The sequence below is a fragment of the Lepidochelys olivacea genome, assembly GCF_965140295.1.
Source record: "Lepidochelys olivacea isolate rLepOli2 genome assembly, chromosome: 27".
Classification (NCBI taxonomy): Eukaryota; Metazoa; Chordata; order Testudines; family Cheloniidae; genus Lepidochelys; species Lepidochelys olivacea.
This window is the reverse complement of record NC_140437.1, coordinates 18,237,309-18,261,560: the sequence shown is the minus strand read 5'-3', so window position 1 is coordinate 18,261,560 and position 24,252 is coordinate 18,237,309. Positions and strand designations below refer to the sequence as shown.

Here is a 24,252-nt window from a genome sequence, read left to right as displayed (position 1 = left end):
CTTTGGGGCTTTCTCACCACTTGGGGGGCTCCACAGGGCACCGGTGGCCCCCGAGCACTGCAGCTACCCCTCGGGGGTGCCTGCCTGTGGGAGCTCTGCTCCTGCCCCATGGACCCCAGCCGCGTGGCCACGAGCTGATTGGTTGCCTGCCTGCTCTGCCAGGAGGGAGGCCGATGCTCGAAGGGGCAGGCAGCGTGAGGCCCTCAAGCCCCCCCCAAATTTAAAAATCCAAGCGAGCGAGGACTCCCCTGCTCCAGGGAGCCAACCCCCGGGAGCTCCACTCAGCAACCCAGGCTTTGCCCAGCGCTGTCTGCACTGGGTCTGGGTCCCAGCTGCCCAGTACTCCCTGGGCTGAGTCCCCAGGAGCCATTTCCCCCCCGTTCCTGCCCTGCAGCCTTTGTGCTCCCGCTGTGATCTGACCCCCTGGCTGGCTGGGCTGTGAGCCCCTCGGGGCAGGTCCCCCCGACCCAGGCCGGGGCCCTGGCCCCACTGGGTGTGGGGCAGCGCTGTGCCCAAGGGCCCTTTGCCCATCCCAGCTGCAGGCGCAGCCCAGTCCCGGGGGCACCAGTCCCGGTCTCTGCTGTCACCTAGCGAGCACGCGGCAGCATGCATGGGCCTGATCCCTCCGTGCAGAGCTGCTTGTCCCTCCCCGGGGCCAACAGCCCCTCGCTCTTGGGCCTGGCCTTGCTCTGTCCTGCTGCCAGGGCAGCCGCGGTCCCTGGGCCCAGCCGAGGGCGAGGGGCTGCAGCCGGGAACGGAGGCTGGGGCTGGCCAGGAGAGGGCAGTGCGGCACCAGCGGTGGCTGGGGCCCTGGTCCAGGCTGGGATGGGGAGCAGGCAGCTCCCCCGTCTGCCCCTTTTCCTGCTGACTCTGCCCTGGGCAGTTTCAGGGGCACCTGCAGGGGCAGAGCTGGCATGCAGGAGCCCTCCGCTGCCCCCCTTCCCCCACCTCGTCTGTATGTCCCCTGGCACCCAGCCCACACCGCCCCCGAGCAGGGGAACCGCGGGCCCCAGGCAGGGGTTGGCACGGAGCGCTCTGGGCTGCCAGTATTCCAGGGAGGATGCCAGGACGGTGGCCACGCCTCGGCGCAGAGGAAAGGCCAGGCTCCTTGCTGTCTCCCCGCACAAAGGTCAGGGCAGGAGCCTGGGGCCCCGCTCAGGGCTGTAGGTGCACGGGCAGCCGGGTGCCATAGGGCAGGCAGGGTAAGCTAGCCGGCGACGCATGCCCGGGCGAGGGTGAGCAAAGCCCCCCCCAGCTGCCTCTGCATTTACAGCCTCCTTAGCTCCATGCCACCCGCCTGCCTCCCCCTTCCCCCAGCTCAGGCTGCGAGGTGGGGCCCCGGCCCCACCACTGGTGAGCCCACAGGGGCTCTGAGGCGCTGGCCAAGGTTGCCCCAGGTCTTGTCCATCCCCCTCGCAGCGTGCAGGGTCCCCCAAGCCCTCCTCCGCCCCAGGCTGCAGCGACCCGTCCCCAGCCTGCCCCGGCTGTGCCCAGCCCGCCAAGGGGCGAGGAAAGGTGGATTGAGCAGCAGGCCCCAGGGGCCTCCCTTCATCTCCGCCTTGAGCAGCTCTCTTAGAAATGGGCCCCCAGTCGCAGGTGAGGAATAGGGGTGGGGGCTTCCCCCACGCGGCCAAACCCCATCAAATGGCAGGGCAGGGGTTGAGGCGCAGGAAACGCCCCTGCAGCCGTTAGGGGCTCCTGTCCCCTGTGGTACTGAGGGCAGGGCGGGGCGTGCACCCCACGCCCCAGCATTCGTGGGGGCAGGGGAAAAGGGATGGTGCTGTTGCCCCGTTCAGAGGAGTGGGGAGCAGGGCTGAGGGCATGACGGGGGCCAGGGTGAGATGCCAGCGCTAGTGGGCGAGGGGCACTGTGCTCCAGGGGAGGGGCCCGGGTGCAGCGTGTCCTGCCAGGGGCGGTGAGCCTCGAGAGGAGATACAGACTGTCCTGCTCTCTTCCCCGCCCCCGGGCTGCTATTTCCAAACCCCGGGCTCCAGGCCAGGGGATTCCTCGCGGTCCCAGGCCCTGGCCGGTGCCCGCAGTGGGAGGAATGCGAGACCTGAGGACAGAGCAGGGTTCGGCACAACAGCCCAAGAGGCTGCTCTCGCCCACAGCTCCTGGGCCCCAGGAAGTGGCTGAGGGGGCTGCTCACCCAGCCCCACTGCCCGGGCGCCTGGCCGGAGCCGAGCTGCACCGGGCTGCCATGAGGCTAATGCAACAGGCGGCATGCCCAGAATAGGGGCAGGAGCCAGGCTAGCCCTGCCCCCTCCCCTGGCAGCTCCCCCCATGAACACCCCAGTGCAGCGGGTCACCGGGTCTCCAGCTGTGCAGGCCTGAGGGCTGGCCCGGCCCATGGTGGGGTCTCGCCCAGCCCAGGAAGGGGAAGGCGCTGCCCAGGGCCAGGCCTAGACACACCCGTGTGCTCAGGGCCTGCCAGCGGATGCTGTTCTACCGAATGCAGCATGTGGAGTTGGCCCACTTGGCGTGGGGGGAAGGGCCCCCAGCAGCTGGGTGTGTTGAGGGGGGGCCCACGGCCTGCACAGTACGATAAGCGATGGCCCTGCAGGGAGCTCAGCCTCTGCCTGCGTGGGGCCCGCGGTGCTGAGAACACGGCCCAGCAAAGGCGGGGCGACCATTGAAGACGGATGGGGGCACGCCCTAGGGCATGGGTTAATCTGAGGGCTCACAGCTGCGCTGCTCCTGCCTGCACCCAGCAATCAGCAGCCACAAGGGCTCGTGCCCCTCAGGACAGCAGTGGGGGAAGAGCAGAAAACAGCAGGAACAGAGTAAAATTAAGCAGGATCTGCCCCCAGGGAGCCGAGCACTGACCTGAGACCGCAGGATGTGTGAGAAAACCCCAGTCCCATGGGGCTAGCAAGCAACAGCCACGCTCAGCCCCACACGCTGGCCTCGCTCCGGGAGGAGGGCGAGGTAGTGGATGAAGACAGGGTTAATCAGCCTAGGGGAAGCAAGTCCCCAGAAATCTGCTTGCCCCCCTTTAGCCAACTCCCCCTCTCTGGTCAGCAGAGAGGGGTTGCACAGGAGAGGCCCGCTGGCCAGCAGTCTCCTCAGCCAATTGCCGCGGCAGGACCTGCTGCATGTGAGACAAGAGCCGATGGGGCTGGGCTTGGAGCCCCCAGGCCCAGAGAGGAGGACACCCAAGAAACAGCAAACCTGGGGGGGAGGTCAGGGCTCCCTCGTGGTACCGATGGGCCATGTCTGACTGCAATAACCCAGGGCGCACTCAGGACAGACTGACCCATTCCACAGGCAGAGCCCTGGCTGGAGGCTTCCCTCTGGCTTTCTGAACAGCTGGCTGGGGGCACAGGCATTCCTTGTCTCCAGCCATCGCTCCGCCCTGCCCTGGCACCAGCTGCGGCTACAGCACCCCCAGCAGCAGGGCACGGGAGGCGGATGCTGGCTCAGGAAGCCATGGTGGCAACACGGGCAGCTAAAAGGGAAGGAGGCAGCAGGACTCTCCCTCCGGGCCTGGTTTCTGGTGCCCTGGGTAGGGTGGTCACTGGGTTAGAGAAGAAGCTAGCTGGTGGGTTTTTGTTCCCTAGGCTCCCCCTGCCAGGCCTATAAGGGGAGTTTCCCCCCCAGCAATGAAATGACAGCCAGCAATGGGCTCATACTGCAGGCAACCCAACGCAGAGCCCTTCTGCAAGGCGAGTAGGGCTCAGGACAGGCCCAGCTCCCTTCAGGAGCCGGGCAGCTGGAGTGGGGCATAGGCACAGACCAGCCCCTGCAGCCAAGACAGACCTATCGCTCCAGAGCGGTGAGAGGAGAGGGACCGGCTCCAGGAAGTCATGAAACCAGCTGCGCGTGTTGACCAGAGGCGTGAAAAGCCAACTCTGCTTGGAGGGGGATTAGGCAAGAGTGTAGGGGTCAAAGTTAGCAAGAGGAAAGTACCTGGGGAGGGCCCAGCCTGTGCCCTGGGCCAGGGCGCAGGGTGAGCGAGAAGCCCCCTCCCCCGGACCCACATCCAGAGCTCCAGGCCGCACACCCCTGGGCCAGACCCTCTGAGCTCACAACAGCCAGAGGCCAGCCACAGCTGCAGCATTTTTCACTGGAAGGATCTCAGGCCGCAGAAACCCAAACATGGGGCTCAACCCGACTCAGCTCTGCCCGCCCTGGAACGCGACGCCCCCCGGCAGCTGCGGCAGGGGCTCAGGAAAGCCCGGAGTGGAAACACAGCCCCTGAAGGCAGGATCCAGCCCCTCCCAGTTGTCCTGCGTGGTGGGAGCCCCGATCAGCTCGGCAGCCCCCGTGGGGAGGCATTCGGCTCAGGTGAGAGGTTGGGCCCAGGGAAGGACGCCCTCGCGGGGCTGGGACCACCTGCCCTTCGAGGAGAACAGAGGAAGCCACTAGCTGAAGCGCGAGTCAGCCCCAGGCCTGTTAAACCACAAAGCCCCAGAATCACACTCCAGGAGGATATAAAAGTTGAGCTTTCGTCCCCCACAGCCAAAAGCTTGTTGGCAGGGGCTGGTCTCCCCGCCTAGCAACACCTCCAAGAGCCTCAAAAGCGCTGGCTGGGAGGGGCAGAGTGACACATACTTAACTGGGAGGTGGACTGTCTAGAACAGGACTGACAAGTGCCATTCCCTACTCTGCACCTGACCCGAGGCAGATCACCGGCTCTGGGAGCTCACGTTCCGGATTCCCAACTTGGGCGCTCAGTTAGACGAGTGCCCTTTGATTAACTAGCTGCATCTGTCATCCCCCGCTTGGGTTCCATCGCTCACTGCGGGATAGAGGCAGAGCTACCCAACCGCACCTCAGCGACCCTGCCATGGGCCAGCAAGTGCCTCCTGGCCTCTGCCCACCATGTCCAGATAGCAGAGAGCAGCTCCAGGCTGACAGCCTGCTCTGCTTCGGGAGGGGAAGGCCCAGCCTCAGAGCCATGCTTAGTGGAAGGAATAAATACAGACAGCTCAGGTTACACCAACTCCAACACTGTACTGTGTACCAAGCATCACAACAAGGCCAGCAGGGTAGTTAGTGTTACTGCTTCGGCTGCAGACCGGACTTCATTTAAAACAGGATTGTAAACATACAGTAAAATCAACATGTAAACAGAATCAGGCTCAATGACTGCAAATCCGTGTGCACGTCCCACACCTCCCACAATGTAGTTCCTCCCTGTGGGATATTTACACAAGCTGTGGCTAGAAAAACCCAGCTGTACCTGTCTGCCCCACCCCAGCCTCGCTCAGACATTCGGTCTGTTCCTTTTAGTGCTCGCTGCACACTTTTCTCACACCACTTCGGAGAATCCTGCATTTTATGGCATTTTCCCATTGGATGGCCAGTTTTAAAGGATTCCAGCCACTGTTTCATTAGTATCTATCCCACCCCCACCTCCCCATACAGTGCATCGATTACTGACTGTGCAACACAGAGGGCTTACACACACTTCGCTACTCATGAGGCTATTTCCAACAGGGAAGGCAAGCGACTATTCACACCCTGCACAAGGGGAACAGGCACCTGCTGCCCTCCGAGTGACCCTGTTTCAATCCTGTTCCCACAGAGGGCATTGCAATGAGTCCCAGCCTTTGCTCCCTTCACAAGGTGACTCTTCAGACAGGCCAAGTGCGGCTGTCAGGCCAGACACTGTAATACTGGCCGCGCTTATGAGGGTCTCTGGGGCAATTATCTGCCACCTAACGCTTGATCTGATGTCACATTGCACAGGAGTTACTCAGCATGGCCAACCCTCAGAGACCGCGGAATATCGGATTTTCCTAACTTCATTAAGCAATAGTCAGAGGTGCACAACTGATGGCTTGGCAGCCCAGAGCCTGTCCTTCAGCCACACCAAGCCGGCAGGGAGTGCGATGCCCACGTCTCGCAAAGTGGCTCCTACCACACCCCTCCACTCTACTGGGAGGGGAAGAATGGGGAGCGTCACATGGTTCTGGTAACGTTATCAGCCGCCCTAGCCCTTGGTGTCCAAGTCCCAGAGACACAGCATCACACAGCCCAGCCCCAGAGGGGCGGCACTGACAAACAACAGAATTTTCTGAACAAAATGCCAGGAGTTCACTCTCCTTGGTTGCATGATTGCTAAGAATAGGACAGCGTTGACAGAGGAAGAGATACTGACACTGACAGACACAATCACAATGGAGCCTCTGAGACCAGAAAAATTAGACAGCTTCCATGGTAGCAGATGTGGTTATCAGTGCACAGGTGCATACGGGACAGAGAAGGGAAAGAAACACCTTCATGACTACAGACTGCAGCTCCAGTAGGGACCAAACACACACCCAGTATGCCCCCCTTCTACCACTCCAGTCCATTACGGACTGACATCACTGACATCTGACCAGCCCTCCCACACCACACAGACTGTCACCAATTCAAAGCATGACTCTGGCACTGATCTAATCACAAGGACTCTGAATCTGGGCCTTGTTCTTTAGATCAGCTAGAGCTGGGAATTTTGTGGAAGCCCATTGTTCGGCCCTCGAGGGAACTTAATGCCCAAGGGACCCTACCGGGTTCCCCACTTTGCCAGCAGCCCAAACAGCACTGACCGATTCTGTTGGGAAGGTCACCGACCCCAGTCCCAGAGAGGAAACAGAAAACATCCCCTGCCCCACTGTAATAGCCCTGGGTTTGTTTGGCTTGCGTGCCTGGAGAGCACGTGGATCTCGGCTGTTGGAGAGTTACGAGGAAGCAGGTAAGTTCTCTTTGCACAGACAGCAGGGCAGACAAACTGCAGCCCCCAAGACAACACAGATGTGCATGTTGCAGGGTCGGGCTGTGCCAGGGTAAGCCGTTCCCTGCTGGTGGCCTCTGCAGGATGCTCCCCCAGTTACAGCTGAGGATGGCTGCTGGGTGCCATTTTAGGTAAGTTAGGTGCAGACCATGGTGGGCAAATTCTGAGCACGTGTCTCAGTGTCCAGTCTGAGAAATGCTGGGAAATTGCTGAGGAAACAAGAGACCTGACTCCATGGGCTGAGTACAAAGGCAGGGCTGGAAAGTGTGAGTGGACCCTTCCGCGAAGAGTGTCAGAACCCATCCGCCCAGCTCCCCCAGCACCAGGCAGCGGGAAGGAATGCTGCAGGCTAGAAATTGCAACTGCAGATGGAAGGAGGCTACAGTGAGTTGACAGCAGCCAGGGGAGGGAAGTGTGCTCTGCTGGCCTCCAGGAAGCACCCAGCTGTATGTGTGAAGAGAGCACCATTCACAATCTGTGAGAACAGCTCACTCAAGCACAGTAAGAACTCTGCACGTGTGGAAGCAAGAGGGAACTGCTCTGGGTTGCACGTGGCCCCAGCTTTCCCCAAGACCTCTCTGTGCATCAGTGGATCTCAGTTTGTTTAAATGAGGTGGCAAAGACATTAGACTCTTCCCTCTAAATGCTTCCTTCTCAGATTAGCTAGGCTACGGGCAGGCCAAAGTTTGCACGTCCTGTTCCTAATGCAATAGGAGGCTGTATTTGGCCCACAGTGCTTTACGGGAATCTGCCAAGGAGCTAATTACTGTACAATATCATAAACCAATACATGATTATATACACCAAGTCTAGACATTTCCTATGCAACCCCCACGGTAAACACGCACAGCACTAAACAAGCTGTTTGCTTAGGGCGGAAAGAAGTGACTCTGAAGCGATGTCAGCTACGCTTGAAACAGTGATGTCACAGCCCTCCACTTAACAGCCTCAGACAGACACTTCGGGCAGCTGCAATGGGAGTCATTTTCGCAGAAGCAGCACATCATGGCAGGGGAGCTACACACAACTTCACAACACAAACACACAGGGGGACAAGGGCTAACCACAGCACAAGACACCAGCGTTCGAGTCTAACACTGCTCAGTTAGGCCGAGGGACGCTCTAATCGTCCAATTTTCCTTCACGGATGTTGTCAAATGAGAACGGGAGGAACTTGAATCCAGTGCCAATGTAGAACTTACTCTGGAACTCAACCCTGCAAAAGAGAGAGAGCGAAAATGATCATTCCTCCAACACAAGCAGCTATTTACAGTGTCAGAAGCGAAGTGGGGACTGGCTACAACCTCGTTAAATCTGCATATCGGGACAGGCAGATGAAATGAAGCTTTCAGTAGCACAGTTGGGATCAGGACCCAACTGAACTATTACAGATTTCTCCTCTCCCCCAGCTCCTGGGCAGAATGGAGAAAAAACTGTCAAAATGCTGCTTTCGTGGAGAAAGATCAATTTTACACGAGCAACAAACATGGGGAGAAATCCACGAAGCTGGTGTCACATGGAACTATTTAGAGGATAATGAAAGGAACATGTGTCTCCTACAGGATATTGTTTTTATAAAAATCACATTCTACAGATTATACTTATAACTAACACATGATCATGATCTCTCATGATCTTATGCTGGCGTTTCCCACGGCAAAAAGACACCCCAAAACTCCACCAGAACGCTGAAAGAACAAACAAGTGAAAGTATCAGCATCCGCTGTGCACGTATGCATTTCCTTGGGCTGAGGGCTGTAAGAATGCCTGCAGTCCTCCTCTCTCTCACCTTAGTCATTGCATTTTTCTTGAAAAATTAAAAGGAGAGATTGGACCAACACTCGGGGGCAATCTAGAGAACCCCTCTGCTCCAGCCCTTGGGAAGGGCCAGGATGGTTCTCGGCAGAAGATTCTTGAGGGCTTTGCCCAGTTACACTTTAAAACATCTTGTGCAACTGAGTTTCCACCAACTTACCTTGGAAAACTGATGGCCCACACCATTAGGACATAATGCCCAGACAAAGTGGAGACGATAAAACTTCCTCCTCACACCCTTTGCCCATCTTGGATGGAGCCCTGCGCCCAGGGGGAGCTTGCTATAGGATCAGGGCCTTAGACCAAGCCTGGCACAACGGGGTTCTGATCTCAGTTGGGGCTTGGAGGTCTTGCAGTCTTTGACCTGAACTAGTGGTTTTCCCAGAAATCTGATCTAGACCTGCCCAATTGAAGCTGCAAGCCGCTGTATTGGGAGCCCTCACAAGCTACAGGCACTGTTATCACTGAAGGCTCTGACACGGTCCCCAACCCATTATAAAATGCAGTCACGTGGAGCAAAATGGCCTTTCTGGGTTCTGACACCCTCCCGTCGGAGCATTTGGTCTCCCACAAATCGATGCCAACATTCCCTAATGCCACTAAATCCACATGACCAATGGTCGCTCTTGCTAAAGTCCTGGTCAGGATTATTTCAAAATGGTACAAATGGGGACGGGAAATATTACACGGTCCCCTTCTCCCCCAAAACTACAGAAAAAGTGTGCTACACTGAATGAAACATTTCAAGTTTTAACTTTTCTTATTAAATGCTTTGGAACTTCCCTCTCCCTTCCCTGCACGTTCTTGAGCCCCCTCAGAGTCGTCTGGGTTTAGCTGTTGAAGAACATTTTCCCTGGCCCTCACTAAGTGCTCTTGGAGAAACAGAGATATGCACATCATCTCAGAACCTCGGCATTAACTTTGCTCTTTCATTTGTTTTCCGTAATAAATTAAATTGGAAAGGAATGACCCTGGACAGCTGCCTGAGGGTCAAACACTGCGAAATATGGAAAGAAAAACCATGATTCATAATAAAAACAAGTGCATGTTTCTGTGTGCCCCATGAGAAACCCTTTCCATTCTGCTGTCCACTGGAACCAAATTGGCACTCTGAGGAACCAGGTGTCTCTCTCAGGAGCTCTAGCAGAGTAATTTTTCAGCATTATTTTAGGACACATTTTGCATTATGAATAATTTTAAAATGGAATACACTGAAAAATGTCACAAGGACACTGGGAACATTATTTGGAAAGCAACCAAACTCGAGAAGTCCTGAGCAACTACCACGACACAGCTTGCAAAGTCACTGACAGCCCAGTCTGCAAAGATGACACTCTCCTGACACAGCCAAAGAGTGAAGCGTTCAGACAAACAACATTCTGCTAATAGATTCTCCTGCCTGCCTGTGCACACAGGGACCGAGCTCCCTGCTAAGGAATCCCTGGGATGAGCCAGGAGTTTCCGCAAGGGAGCGAAAGCTTTATTGCCCAGGTCATGTGTTTTGCAGGAACCCTGACAATAAGCACCCTGTGACTAATTCCTATTCTGTAAGCGAGGGGAAATAAGAGGGGAGCGAGGGGAGCATTTCAGTCCCACACATTGCAACCATGACTGCTAATCTTTCTGATCCACCCTGATCAGGCAGCTACTATCAGGTATGCTCAAAGTCCTTGTCACAACCTTAGGTACCCTAAGTCTAAGAGAAGCTGCTGCAGCATGGAAATAGCGGGGATAAGTAGATGATTATACCAGGTCACTTTCATTTAACAGAACTCCAAAATCTAAGGAAAGAAAGTTCCTGCCATGCTTCTTCACGTTTGCTCCCAGGAAGATCCAGAGCACATTGCTCTGCTTTGCAGTAGTGGATGCCTGCCCCAAGTGTGCTTGCTTCACTGCATAACTTTGTAAAGTGTCTCTTGTTTCTGATCAAGTGCCATGGAAGAATTCACGAAATGGTTAGCTCTGCACTTCAAGTAAACAGGGACTTAAAAGGATTTTTTGGTTTGTGCTAAAGCCCCGGACCTTCCCTCTCAGGGTTTTCATATTAACAGGCCTCTCCAACCCACCGCTTGTTGGCACAGCACGCCTAGGGATTTTCCCATGAGATCCCCAGGAACTGCAGGGTCACAGGTAAAGTGCTTTCCCCAGACTGAGGGCATCTACAAAGTCAAATTTTCATGCTTGCGTATAAGCAGCAGTGCACCATCCAGGTGCCTAAGTGGGTGCTGAAGTGTTGATTTGGGAACCCAATTCAGGGCCTGCCCTTGAAAGAGGTGCCTCCTTCGCTTTGAAGTCAAGTGGCCCTTGCCTGTGGTTAGATTCTTCAGGATTATTAGGCTTCCCCAAATATTCAGTCAGGTTTTATCTTCAGCATGGCTGATCGCCCTTCCCACACGTAAATGAAATGGTGATACTCTTGCTTATGGTCACGAGATTTGCCTGGAGCTCAGGGCCTTTTACAAACTAAAAAACAACAAACAGTTGTGAACCAGTGGGCGGGGATCTGGGTCTCACTACACCCACGTCTGCCCACTGGATTCCAAGCCCATCCATGCCTCCTAGGAAGGAATACTCCCCCTCTGGCGACAGAATGCCAAGAGCTTCACAGGGCAGTCGGTGTGCGCCTGTCCATCCATCCTGATCTTAGTTCTCAGTTTACAGCTCAGAACAGCTGGCCACAAAGCAGGACATTAATATTCCTTTTTATTTGTTTTACACGGCTGTTTGCAGCTTACCACGTTTGCTGTGTATGAAGTCTATTTTGACATCACCACCCAAAACTGCAACCCTCCCCGCTGGGGACCCCACCATTTGGAGTGATCCAGACATCGCGTGACTTGGAAGCAGTTGCATGCAAGAAATTAATGCTTCACAGCCAAAAGGGATATTTAAGATCCATGTCGTTGCCCTCCAATGGCTGAGCAACAGTGCATTCTATGAGCATTTGTGAATCACTGGCATACAGCTCAGACAACACAGAGCAAGAAAAAAAAAAAAGCTCTCCACATGCCTGGAAGAGAAGCACCCTGAGCTGCAAGCATCTGCCATCGGGGTTGTCTTATGCACTCAGAAAAAAAGAATGCAGACTAAAACCTTCACCAAAGTTTAGCAACAGCTGCCAGAATGCCATAATTCTCTATAAACCAGCTGACCTTCCTCAACTTGGACTAGTGTATTGCTGGGGTGATGGAAATGGATCTGGAAGTCCAGCATGGAAATGAATTGCAATTAGCTGCTAAGGCAGTGTCTGGTCCTTTCACTGAGTTCCCGCAGCACCAACAATTAGGCAGGTTAAATATCACTCAGAGAAAAAGTCTGCATAGCTGACTCCATCTTTAATTGGGTTTCCTACAATAGTTGTAAGGACTTGGAACTTCCCTGCTCTGTAACTTTAACAGTATGTTTTAGATGCAGATGCACGGCAGCCGGGTAACGGACGAGGTGCACCATTCACAGGGTGCTGCGTGGGGTTAATTCACTGGAGTCAGGGATGGGTAACAGGTTGGGAAAAATTGATGCTTGAGTGACCTGAGCCAAGTCCGAATTGTACGGTTCCTCTGGAACACTTGCAGGTTGAGATTCATTAGTTCTAGTGCTTCTCGCACCCTCGGCCTGAAGCTGACAGCGTGGCTGCAGAGATAATCCTCTCCCTGGCAACAAATGCCAAGCCAAACCTTTAGCCTCCATGAGCTGACCTGATGTCTCCTGTCTGACACATGCTGCTACCCATCCGTTCCAAGCAGCACTCAAGGAGCACTCCTAATCCTGCTCACAGGGAGCTTCCACACATCCCTCCCAACTGGAGCACACCAGCAACCTTCAGTGACTTCCTGGCCAACTGCACAACCACCCCTGTCATTCTAATGGGTGGGAAAGGGAAGCTCCGAGTCCCACTCAGCCCTAGAAATCTGTTTGGAGGACTGTTTCCTCCGAGAAGGCAGCTCCACAAACACTCAGAAATGCAACGCCAATTTATAAATGTCAGGTCCACGGGGGTCGGCTGATCACAGGCCCGTGTCACTAGATAAGCTCTGTCTCTCTCCAAGGTTTAGGAACTGGGGTTTCAAGGAAGTGAACGACACGCCTGGCTGTGTTTAATTCAAACAGCGATGCCACAAATTGTATTAATGAAAAGCAAATACAGAGATAAAGGAGATTTTTAAAACAAGCAGGCAAGTTACTAGCCAAAGGGAAACAAAAGCCGTAGCCTGCATTTCCAACACAGCTGGGATCTGGTAAGGGGGAACTAAAGACGTGCAAGGACGAGGCCACTGCCACAGTAATGTTTCAACAGGTCGTGAAACATTCGCCAAACCCACAGTCCAGGTTACCGATGGAGGAAGCTGTATTTTCTGAAAAAGTACAAAATAAATCTTCTCCAATGGGGCGTGACAGGCAGACCTCACATTCCTCTGATTTCCACCAGCAAGGCACATGTTAAATGACTCCTCTGTTCCATGAAGACTGAGCCACCCACCCACCCCATAGCATTCCAGATTGGTGACTCCTCATCCCCAGCTACAAACAGCCAACTAATCGGACACAACCCTCTTCCAAAGCTGCTCCTCCGAGGACAGCTGCACGTGGTCCCGTTGTTCTTTTGAGTTTTCATGTTAAAAAAGACAGCACTGGAAGTGCTAGGATTTCATTAGACTACAAAGAAATGCTAAGAGGAGACTGTTTGGAGACCAAGAAACTTGTAACTAACTGTTCCACAGGGATAAAGTAACCCAAATGACAGTCTCAGCACAGTACTTGAGATCTCATGCTATCTTGCTAAATTGCTTTTCCCATCAGCAAACTTTTATGAGCAGATTTACTCTTATGGAGTTTACAGGTTTGAGGCACTTATGTTTAGGGGAAATATGACTTCACTCTTGAGTTATGCTTCTGTAATTTCCCAGTAAATGCTCTGCAGTTGTTCTACACAACAAGTGTGTTCCATGTTGTTACGGTCATTTCTTGGCTCAAGAAGTCCCACTGTCTTCTGTCAGCTTGCCTCCCACTGGGATGGTGCCACCTTCCCTGTAGTGTTTCCATGAGCTTAATATTTTTAAAAATTGTGCTTAAAAATCTGGCATTGTGCAAAGCTTCTCCCTAACAGTGAACGTGCACTTTCAGCTACATTGTGGACCATATAAATCACACATGGCCTGTACCACTGATTGCAGGTAGCTTTGAATCAGGCCCCTGCATACGTACGGAGGCTATGACTGTTTAGCAGAAGAGGTGTATATTTTAAAATATACCTGCTTCATTTATTTCAGTCCATACTTTCAGAATATTTTTCTTTTGAAAAATCAGTTTTTTAATTTTGAAGGAAAAAATTGTAATTTTTTTTTACATTTTTGCAAATGTGTGATGGAATGTTGCAGCTCAGACAGGAGATTTAGATGGCCAGCTACTAATTCAAAGATGCAGTTAAACATCTGAAGAGTATGAACACCGTATACAAGTTGATGCACTGTTCACTGTCTGATGAGAGTGAACTCACTACAGTGGGTGCAAGATCAAAGTTCTTTTCACTGGACTTTGCTGTTACATACTGCCAATGACTGCTGTGTGAGGACAAGGAACACCAGCTAGAAGCAATGGGCTCTAACATAACCAATGTGAAATTTTCTAGGCTGGATGCCAGGAAAAACAGAAACGCCATCCAACAGCCATTTTCGGGAGTTGCAGACAACTGTAGTAGAGATCCCCTCCCTACATAAGATGGCTACGCTGTAGAATTCCTGTATGAATCATGACTTTGTGGTTTGAATTCTGAAGATCCCGGAGCATACTGGAAAGCTTCAATATGCACCTGGAATCTGTGCCATTAGGGGGTGCAAAAGGACTAAGTTTTCATCCCAAAAAGAAATCAGAGGAAGTCCAAAAAGCTGCAGTTGTCATTACCACCACATTTTATTTCTTACTGGAAAAATACACAAAAGACTCCAAAGAGTTTTATTTCTTCTCCTGGTCTCAAAGTCCCACTGGGTTTGGCTGTCCAGCCACAGGACTGCCAAGGCACTCAGGACAGAAAAAATGATGCTGTTTATTTTCAATGAGCGCCTAAAAGAGCCCTGCGCTCCTACTTTCAGACTGTAACTGGGACGTTTCACAAAAGGAAACGGACAGAACCACAAGTAAGTGAGCTCAGAGCAGGACCAAACACCTCACAAGCTACATTTGCGATTTTGCTTCATGCTTTCGGCCAACCATGAAAAACTCAGAACTGACCCAACAGAATTACTGGAGGAGATGGGCAAGGAGGAGAAGAGAGTTACTCACAGGCTCTCCTGCCTAGTTCTATGTGTAGTTTGAGGGGACCCAAGAGCTAGCTAAATCAATGCCTTTTTTTGTATTGTCCCTTTGATCACACCAGAGAGATAGCCTGCCACACTGGAAGTCAAAGTGGAATAACTGCTCTTTAAAAGCAGGGACTAGGAACTCACTCTGGGCCTGGGTGGAGAGAAAGCGATTATGCTCCACTGAATAATCTCACTTCTCTTCACTTACTGACTCCCTGAATACACACAATCTGAACTACCAGCTGAGCAGGACTAACCAAGAACAGTGACCAGTGGGTCTTTTTAGACACACAGAGGGTAACATTAAGGCTTTGTCTACACTGCGCTTTTGATGGTAATACTTTTGTCATTCAGGGGTGTGAAAAAACGCCCCCCTGGAAGAGAATAGTTTTACTGAAAAAAGCGCCGGTGTGAACAGCGCTTTGTTGGTGGGAGAGCTCTCCCGCCGACAGAGATACCGTCTCTCATGGGGGTGGACGTATTTTGATGTCAGGAGTGGCTACACTGCGCACCTTTTAGCGGCACAGCTGTGTCGCTAAAAGGTGCGCAGTGCAGACATAGCCTTTATTTGTTCTACGCAAGTTAAATGTAAGGAAGGGTGTGACGTGAAGAACAATGGACAAATCATTTGATATCTAAACCGAGGAAACACCAAAGAGAATCTGCTACACTAGCTGTATAAAACCTCGTCACTGGATTGGACCAATGGCCTAGAGCTCAGAGAGTTCCTAACATTACATTTTAAAAATGCAGTTTGAGTTCCAGGAAGAAGTTCCAGATTCTGCCTTGAAAGCCACAAGGCAGGAAGAGAGTAGTCAACACACCGAATACAAGAATAAACTTTCTTAAGATAGCCAGACCCCAGTTTAAAAAAACTACTTCACTTTCCATAAAAAAAGGGTGAAGAAGCAAATCTGAAGCTAAAGGTCTCTTCCAGTCAGGGCTGACTTTGACCCACTAGTGTAGTTTGCTGCTGGGAGTAAGGTGAATACCTACGATAACCAACAAGCTACCTGAAAGAGAGAAACTCCTCCAGGCTCTTCGGCTGCAACCCTCCGCATTTGTCAACTGCTACACAGGGATCAGTAACCCTCCGCATTTGTCAACTGCTACACAGGGATCAGTAACAGCCTTCTTCATTCCACCCACCCTCACTGGCTGCTGTCTAAGCAGGGCTTTCTTTCACTTTAAGCTGAACTGAGAGGCACATAATGAGTTACTCAAAGAATCAGGGTTTCACCGTGACCTCTGCACAGACCACTGGTTTAATCTCTCATATCACAAAACACAGCTGTCCTTTCTGGAAACAAGTCTACTTCTCTTGCAGAATATAGACAGTTCTCTTGACCCCAGCTCAAGATCTGGATCACCAGATCTCGATAACTATCACCCCAGGCTGAGGTGTAACTGCTATTGTTCTGTTCTGCTCCATTTTCCTGAGAAAGAATGAACTAACTAGATAACTGCAGTTCCATGTGCGGTCAGCAATCAATCAATCACTATGTAACATCATTAAGGAGACAAGAGGAACAAATGCCATAATCAGGCAACGCAGCAAAACAGAGAAACTGCTGAAGGGCCCAAACTTTCCATACCCCCAGAGCAGGCTGCCTAGAAAGGTTTAGCTGGTTTCAATGGTACTTTGTTGTGCATAGAACAGTTATGCCAGCTACTCTGAACGCATGCCTAGTGACTTAACTGTAGAGGACGGGAGTGAGGAATATTATTGGGACCACGAAAGCAGAAAATAAGGTCCCTAACCTTCATGAGGTTTTGCTGCCAGCTATAGAACAAGCACCTAGTTTAGTTACACTCAGTACACTGTCCGAGCAGCACCAGGCAATGCCGGTTTCAGCACGTGATTACCAATTCTCTGAATTTTATAACTGAAGCCTAAACTTTGCTTGGGGTGGGGTGGGGTGGGACGGGACGGCAAGGCAAGCACATACAGCTTTCTAGGAGACAGCATTCAGAGTGGTGGTGAATTATCTTGCTTATAATAGCTTTAAAACCTCTACATTCCAGTAAACTTACCAGTGCAAGCGGAGTGCATGAAGGAAAGCTGACAGGCCCTCCATGATCAGAAGGATTGCCACAGTCAAGGTAGCGAAAGCAGCAAATATGAAGAACAAAACAAAACCTCCAGCCAAACTTCTCACACTGAGGCCGATGTGGATCACCATGGTCCAGAGCACCTCGGAAAGCTCTGCAGGAAGAAGAGCAGGAAGAATACTGCTTATTTCAGGGTGGTTGTGGTTTATTTCATTGGGAGTGGGCTTTAGGTAACCTTCCGAAATAGCCCGTTCCCACCCCGCTGGGACTGTTTCTAGCCCTGCAGGAGCCGGAAGGATGGTTCTGCTTGGGCTGCTTGTGAACAACAAGAAGTGCTTGCAGCCAGGTAACTCAGGACCTGAAGTCCAATTCCTGGCACAGGCTTCAAGGCCAGAGCTGCCACTTACTCAGTGCTTTAAATTCCATCCTCTTCTCCTGAGCCCAGGATGCTCTTCATAAACACAGCCTGCATAAGCAGACCCTGGGCAGCAACCGCTCCTGCCTCTTACTACAGACACAGTCACCCACACCAGAATGGAGCAACATTCCAGCTGCCGCACTACATGAGAGGAGCAAAGAACTTACCAAAAAAAAACCACCAAAAAATCCTTGGCCAAGGTTAATGGGTAAGCTGAACCATTCTAGTCTACGAAAACTAACACATGAAACCGATTCTTCACACACAGACCATAACACAGGTTGGCCAACGCACAGCCCGTGAGCTAAAGGTGGCTGCACAGCGATCTGCAATGGATTCCACTCATCCAGCGTGCAATACTTCATCCTGGGTCTGTGTAGTCTAAAGAGATTGCAACTCTGCATTAATGGCGAAGGCAGCTGCAAGCTGCTCCATTTTATGCAGATTCCTTTGGGCTCCTGACAAGTTACTACTGTAGCTCCCACCGCTGAGCTAAATTTGGGTGCCACTGTCACAAGTGCCACTAGTCTATACGCACTCTTCATGACACACTGAGGTTCAATGACAAGCAAAGGCTAAAATCCTGATGACCGTAGTCAATACTCCCTGCCAACCCTGAGCCCAGCACAGCCTGACCCTACCACACTGACCAAACGCACTCCTGTACACTCACCCTCCATATGAGTGTAATGGTCTGTGTACAAAATATGCCTTGTGACGGATCATTTGAAAAACTTATATCAAGATGAAACGTACACAGCAATATTACAGATAAAGTCATGAAGATGAGCTGAAATGACTGAAATATGTTTACCAGACAAATCTGGGGAAGGGGTAAAACTGGTTTCTCAAAGACAAAATACAAGGTGACGCCTCTCACCAGGTGTCAAAGTTGATTAGACATCACCAGGCAAGTGGCCTTGCTTTGGCAGTAAAGTGGGGCAGGAACCGATCAATTTTCATTTTAACAAATGACATGAGACTCCATGCCTCTATCCTTGCATCTGGAAAGGACTAGGGACTTTGTGAAAGATTTGTAGGGAACGTGGTAAGGGTTTTACCTTGAACCAAGTCTAGTTTGTCAAGTCTTAGCTACTAGGAAGCAGAGTAACAGCCGTGTTAGTCTGTATTCACAAAAAGAAAAAAGGAGTACTTGTGGCACCTTAGAGACTAACTAATTTATTTGAGCATAAGCTTTCATGAGCTACACGAAATTTATAAGATCTTCTGTATTTTCCACAGTATGCATCCGATGAAGTGAGCTGTAGCTCACGAAAGCTTATGCTCAAATAAATTGGTTAGTCTCTAAGGTGCCACAAATACTCCTTTTCTTTCTACTAGGAAGCGTTATCTTTCTTTCTCTATTTCTGACTTTAGCACCTAATACTTGTACTCACTTAAACCATCTCTTTGTAGTTACATAAACTTGTTTTTATTCTTTAATCAAAATGAATTCAGTGTTGTGTTCAAATAGAACTGTTTGGTAACTCCGATCAGAGCAGCAGACTGTTGTACACTGACCCCTGACGGGGCAATGGACCTCCAATATCTGAGATGTCCAGAAGGCTGGGCAATGCAGAACACATTTTGGGGAAAATCTGGGACTGAGAGGGTGGGGAGATCACCCTACAGGTAGTAACCAAGGCTGCCGGAAGCCAGAGAGTAGCTGGTGTTTGCTGACAGGCTGCTGGGGTCAGAGTGGCTGGACCAGGACTGCAGCTATACACAGACACTCAGGGTGTGACCTGCATGCTGTCCGGCTGTTTGTGAGTAGCCCACACTGGGGACTACATCAGCAAGTCACTGCGAGGCACCCAAGGTTGCAAGGCATGTGGTGACAACCCCTCACTGGTCTGGACTGCACCCCAGAATACATGACACACACACTAGGGTAGTTTCTCTCTGTGGCACATACACACATGCCTAGGCCACCTCCCCAGGACCTTTTTGTCCAGGTTGATCTTGAGATGCTGATCAAACCTCCAGCTTTGGGAAAGATACTTACGTGCATGGGCCAGGCTGAGAGCCCAAAGCCGCAGGTAGGACGCTGTGTTGGAAATGCACCCCAGACAATACTCAATGGTATGGATGGCCTGATGTACCACTGTATCCCCAAAATCAAACTGCAGAAAGAACAACAGAGCAAAGAGAAATTGAGACCATCTGCAAAGTAGTTGCAATGAGCAAGGGTTGGCAGATTAGGGAAGCGGCACCACTGTCTGGGGCTATTACAAGGGCACTATGTTTGTAGTTTGGGCTCTTACTGATCATTTCTTCTACTGGCCCTTTGGATATAGATCATTTAGGAAGACTATACCAAATATAATTTCACAATTGCAGTGAAAGTTGACACTTTTTGCTAAATCTGAGAAACTAATCAGAAATAATCATTCAACACTGTAATTTGTAGGCTTAAAAAACATCTACTTTCACATGACAGGCAATGAAAACAGTTATGATTGGAACCAGGATTTTACCAGGAAAAGACTGTTCAGTAAGAAGCGGTTCCGTATGAACACACGGGTAAGGGGTATCTATTTCTACAAAAGAGGTGAGGGATTACAAGTACAGTTTTCCCTCTCCACAGGAATGAGATAAATGTATGAAAAAAAAATCAGAAAAAGCCCGAGACAATACTGCATCTTTTGCACTGCTGTGGGAACTATGGAAGCAATCTCTCTGTGAAAGAAGAAATAATGCACAAAAAGTTATTTTGAAAATCTCATCTCTGCTTCACTTTTCCATCTGCAGAGTCTCTATGCCTTCCAAACATTTGGGCAATCAGTTCAAAATGATTTCAGAATAAATGTAGGAAAGTTTGCCACATTGCAGCTTGGAAAAAAGAGAGTCCGATGTTTCTGCATCTTGGAGTTAATCCATGCTCTGTGAACTTCTCCAAAGCACGTTATTAAAGGGGATGCAGAATTTTATGACACTGAGTGATCGGTGTTCCGAAAGGAGTATAGAATGCTATTTTTATTCTTGTTCCCCCCTTAAATAGCCAAAGCAATAAACATTTCAAACAACTATGTCAAACTAGCTGTTGAGAGCCCAGATCTCTCTTCACAGGAACATAAACTGCAAGAATTCCTCAGTAAAACCTTCTCTGTTTACCAGAGTCCTCTGTCCAGCACACACAGCAAGTCAGCGTAAAACAAACTGAATCCGACAAATATTTAAACAAGAAGTACAGCGCTTGGCAGAGTTAGTGAATAACTGCCAGGGAGACAACCACTCCTGTGCTTCAACCCAAAGATGCTCATGGGACGGCTTTAGCAGAGTTCCTGTAGCCTGATGGGTTATTTTTCACTCTGCTTAATTTAAAAAAAAAAAAAAAGAAGAAGAGTTTATGGGCCTGCATAGCATTCAAACGCGGCCAGACTGATCTGCATTACACCTATTTCACCAGCGCTAGGGCTCATCCCTAAGGGCAACAGCTCTCTTAAAAGATTCATGTTCAGGAAAATTTACAGAAACAAAGAAGCGTCTCATGGCAATGTTTCCGCAATTCCATAGCCTCTATGCACGCTGACCGTGGTTTCCGAATTATGCATTCCAAGTTCACCGTCACACAGCTGTTCCAGTTCTGAGGTGCTACCCTCATGTGGCACTACATTGAAAGCAGCAACTTGATAAAGGGGAGATTTGAGGGTACACCATGGTGGTATGTTTAGTTTGTCACCACACTTTGGTCTTGGAGACTTCGCTCCACTCAACACATTAAAAATTCACCCAGTCACGCACCTGAGATGGATAAGACAATATTCTGCTTCTAGTTACATGTGTGAACTGCACGGACATTACTGGGGTTACACACGGGGAACTAGAAGCTGAAATCTGACCCTCTAGGTCAACTCTTGAAACAAGCCCAAAAGTGCTACTGTCGGGGGAGGTTATCCACTGAGGCTTCTCTGCTGTATCGTTTGGATGCACTGAACATCCTTCTTCTTGAGGATTGAGAAGACCTCTACAGTTATTTCACCATCAGACCAACTTTTATCATTGTATCAACACAGTTCCCAGAGCCGCAAACACTATAGGGCTAAATAAAAATTTAATGATCCAAAGGTCTTCTGGGAACTGGAGTGGAACAGGAATTTGTATTTTTCTTAGCTGTGTGGAGACAATGGAGCTACACTAGCGCATTCTATCACCATTTGTTGCCATGAAGACCATGAGGAAAATCGCCTCTTGATTGTGAAGCAACCTATATCTTTATCAGTGTATGGATCAGCTTTCTTGTTTCGCTTAAAGGTAAAACAAGGACAAACAAAGCACCTGGTACACCAACAGCACAGACCCGCGAACAGAACAACTGCTCTTAAGGTTAACATACCGCCTCCAGAGATACAATCTGTTACCTTGGCACGGCTAGAGTCTAGAGAGAGACCCACCCAAAGAGAATAACTTACACCACCAACTCTAGGACCACAGGAGGTAGGAAAAACATGATGAATAATGGTCTTTTGGTACGAAGAAGAGCAGAGAGGCTGGTTAGATTTCACAGTCTATTCCAAAATGGTATTTTATACTTCTCCAACTCTCAGAGAATCTAACTATTTGTGTCTGAATATGAGCAATTCTCACCAATAAACACCCCCTTTTAAAGAGAAAAATATTGATTCTCTGGTCATCAGCTAGTCCAATTTTGTATGTTCCAATATTTGGCCGCATTTGTTTCGGGCAACATTCAGTCAATAGAATACCTAGCTCTGGATGATAGCTAGGGAAAAAAAAAAAAATCTATAAAGTAGTTTGCAAAAACACCCCAGACGTTCCTGGAGACTGTTGTATCTGTTTTGTCAAAGTGTTAACAAAGACAGTCTTGCTTCTCCAGCAACTCTATATTATAAACATTTAGAAGCCCCTTGTAGATCTTTTGATCAACAGCTGTGCAGGTCAACTGAGAAGCATTTGCAATCTAAAAATCAAGGGAGATAAGAAAGCAAAGCACAATTTAAAGAGATGAAGCAATACAGACAAGGGTTTTTTAAACGGAGAGGATATTGTATGGAGTATTAGAAATGGCTCATGACACGTAAATAGCTACAGCTAATGGGAAAACAAGTCACATGGCACGGAAAAAAGGAAATCATGTGTTAATTCAGCAGGTGATTTCCATCAATGGGAAATGGTGCAGATACAGATGAATGCAAAGCCGGCTGTCATCTTACCGCCTCATCCTCTGCAGGCTTGTAAACATAAATTTACATTTAGTGCAGAGTCCCACAGTCATAACATTAGTCACGAACACAAGGTTAATAAATCCCTTATTCACAGGGCACATTTAAGTGGTAGCACTTAGCACACATTGTGCAGGCAGCGTAACGCAGAGGAACAGCAGTCCACTACGCTGTCCAAACAGGCAGCAGAATGTCCCCAAGATGATCAATACTATCACTTTCTCTTTTTCTCCCCAGGTGTGGTAGGAAAGGCAGGGCAGTTAGGAAAACATGTTAAAGTGAATCTAAAACAAGAGTTGAGTACTCAAGTACTACGGCACTTGGATTTATTTTAAACACAGGCTTATAATGCCTGACAGATAAATAAATAGAGTAACTCAAATAACAAAACACACAATTACCATCTCAACTGGAGAGTAAACTGGGCAAAATGTGTCTGTGGCAACTGCCTAGATTTTACTGTTCAGCCTAAGGGAGGGTGGGGGGGAGCTTGCCTGTCAGGTGCTCATTCTTTGGGATAAGAATTCAGACAGAAAAGGCCACATATGTTCCTTGACCTGTGCAGAGAACTTTCACTGATGTTAACAGTCATGAGGATGAGTGGAAGGCGGCATGAGGAAGCAGGAAATTAGAATGGATCTGAATTTCTGCTGTTCCAGCTCCACTGGCAAGGTTGGTATCGAGTTAGGATCCTCAAAACTAGTAAATATATTAAGCAGGAAATAACCCTTTTCACTGCCAACTTTACAGTGGGGAAGTGAAGGACGATCAGCAGCTCACCTCATCGCCATCTTCAGAATGGGTGGAAAGCTGGTCATGCTGAATGATCTCTGCATCCTCCTCAGTTGGTCCGTTGCCCACCCGGATCCCACCGAAGTTGTGAGTTCCCTAAAACGTGCACAAAGAGAAAGAGCCAAGTGTTGCTGCGGTTTAGTGCAACATTTGCGGAGGGGGTCAGAGACTGCATTTCGGACACCTCCAGAAAGCAGCAGCAGCTCAAAGAAAACCACACATTAAATGTTAAGAGTCAAGGCACAATAGTGTTTCACAAATGGAGTACACTGCTCTTCCTGACTGAGTGGGAAACACGTGCATATAACTGCTGGGTCTGAAAAACAGTGAAACCAATTTTGAATTAATTTTTGATGTTATAAAGCTTTACACAAAATAATTTCACCTTTGACCAAGAGCCACGTTCTCTCAGAGTGACACACAGGCTGAAATTGATGGGTTTTGTGCAATGATTTGTTAAAAGTTTCCAAGAGTTTTCGGAACTCCTGGAATCTTTGACAGAAAGGCAAATACTGGTGTATATTAAATACATCACTTACCGGCAAACAGCAAAGCAGCATTATCCCACATGCTAACAACAAATATATATGCTTGCTCCGCACCAGTTTGTACCAGGCATGCCCACACCACACATTGGCAGGGATGGGGTTGGGGTGGGAACCAGACCTTCTCTTACATGGAAGTTCTGAATTCTGCAAATGATTCCTTTTATAGGCATTTGTTTAGACATTCAGTACTTAAGACTCAACTGTCCTTTGGTTCCTCCTCAAATATTAAAGGTCATACTTGGACTCTGTTCTAACTTCACTTGGTCTTAACTGATCAGATGAGTAAAGTTAGGGCTGCTTCATTTTGCAAGTAAAGTGTAATCATTGTTCAGTTACATTAAACCTGCTACAGGCTTCATACTCCAAGTAAACAGCTAACACCATCAATAATGACACATCGAACCTGTCAAGCAGTGAACGGGCT

At 49.9% G+C, this 24,252-nt stretch overlaps 1 protein-coding gene across 5 annotated transcripts in view; it reads right to left on the bottom strand.

Annotated features, from left to right (window-relative positions):
* Window positions 1-4,931: 4,931 nt before the first annotated feature.
* The window catches only part of ATP6V0A1 (ATPase H+ transporting V0 subunit a1), a 47,619-nt gene continuing 28,298 nt past the window's right edge, over window positions 4,932-24,252 (bottom strand). For 3 of the 5 annotated variants that reach the window (XM_084615798.1, XM_084615801.1, XM_084615799.1), the window contains exons 18-22: window positions 23,269-23,376; window positions 22,480-22,497; window positions 19,311-19,428; window positions 16,870-17,041; window positions 4,932-7,940 (exon numbers count right to left, since the gene is read on the bottom strand). In XM_084615798.1, the coding sequence (XP_084471924.1) occupies window positions 7,847-7,940; window positions 16,870-17,041; window positions 19,311-19,428; window positions 22,480-22,497; window positions 23,269-23,376 (510 nt within the window). In that variant the 3' untranslated portion in view covers window positions 4,932-7,846. The remainder of the gene's footprint in view (window positions 7,941-16,869; window positions 17,042-19,310; window positions 19,429-22,479; window positions 22,498-23,268; window positions 23,377-24,252) is intronic. The other 2 variants (XM_084615800.1, XM_084615802.1) reach the window with 1 other exon arrangement.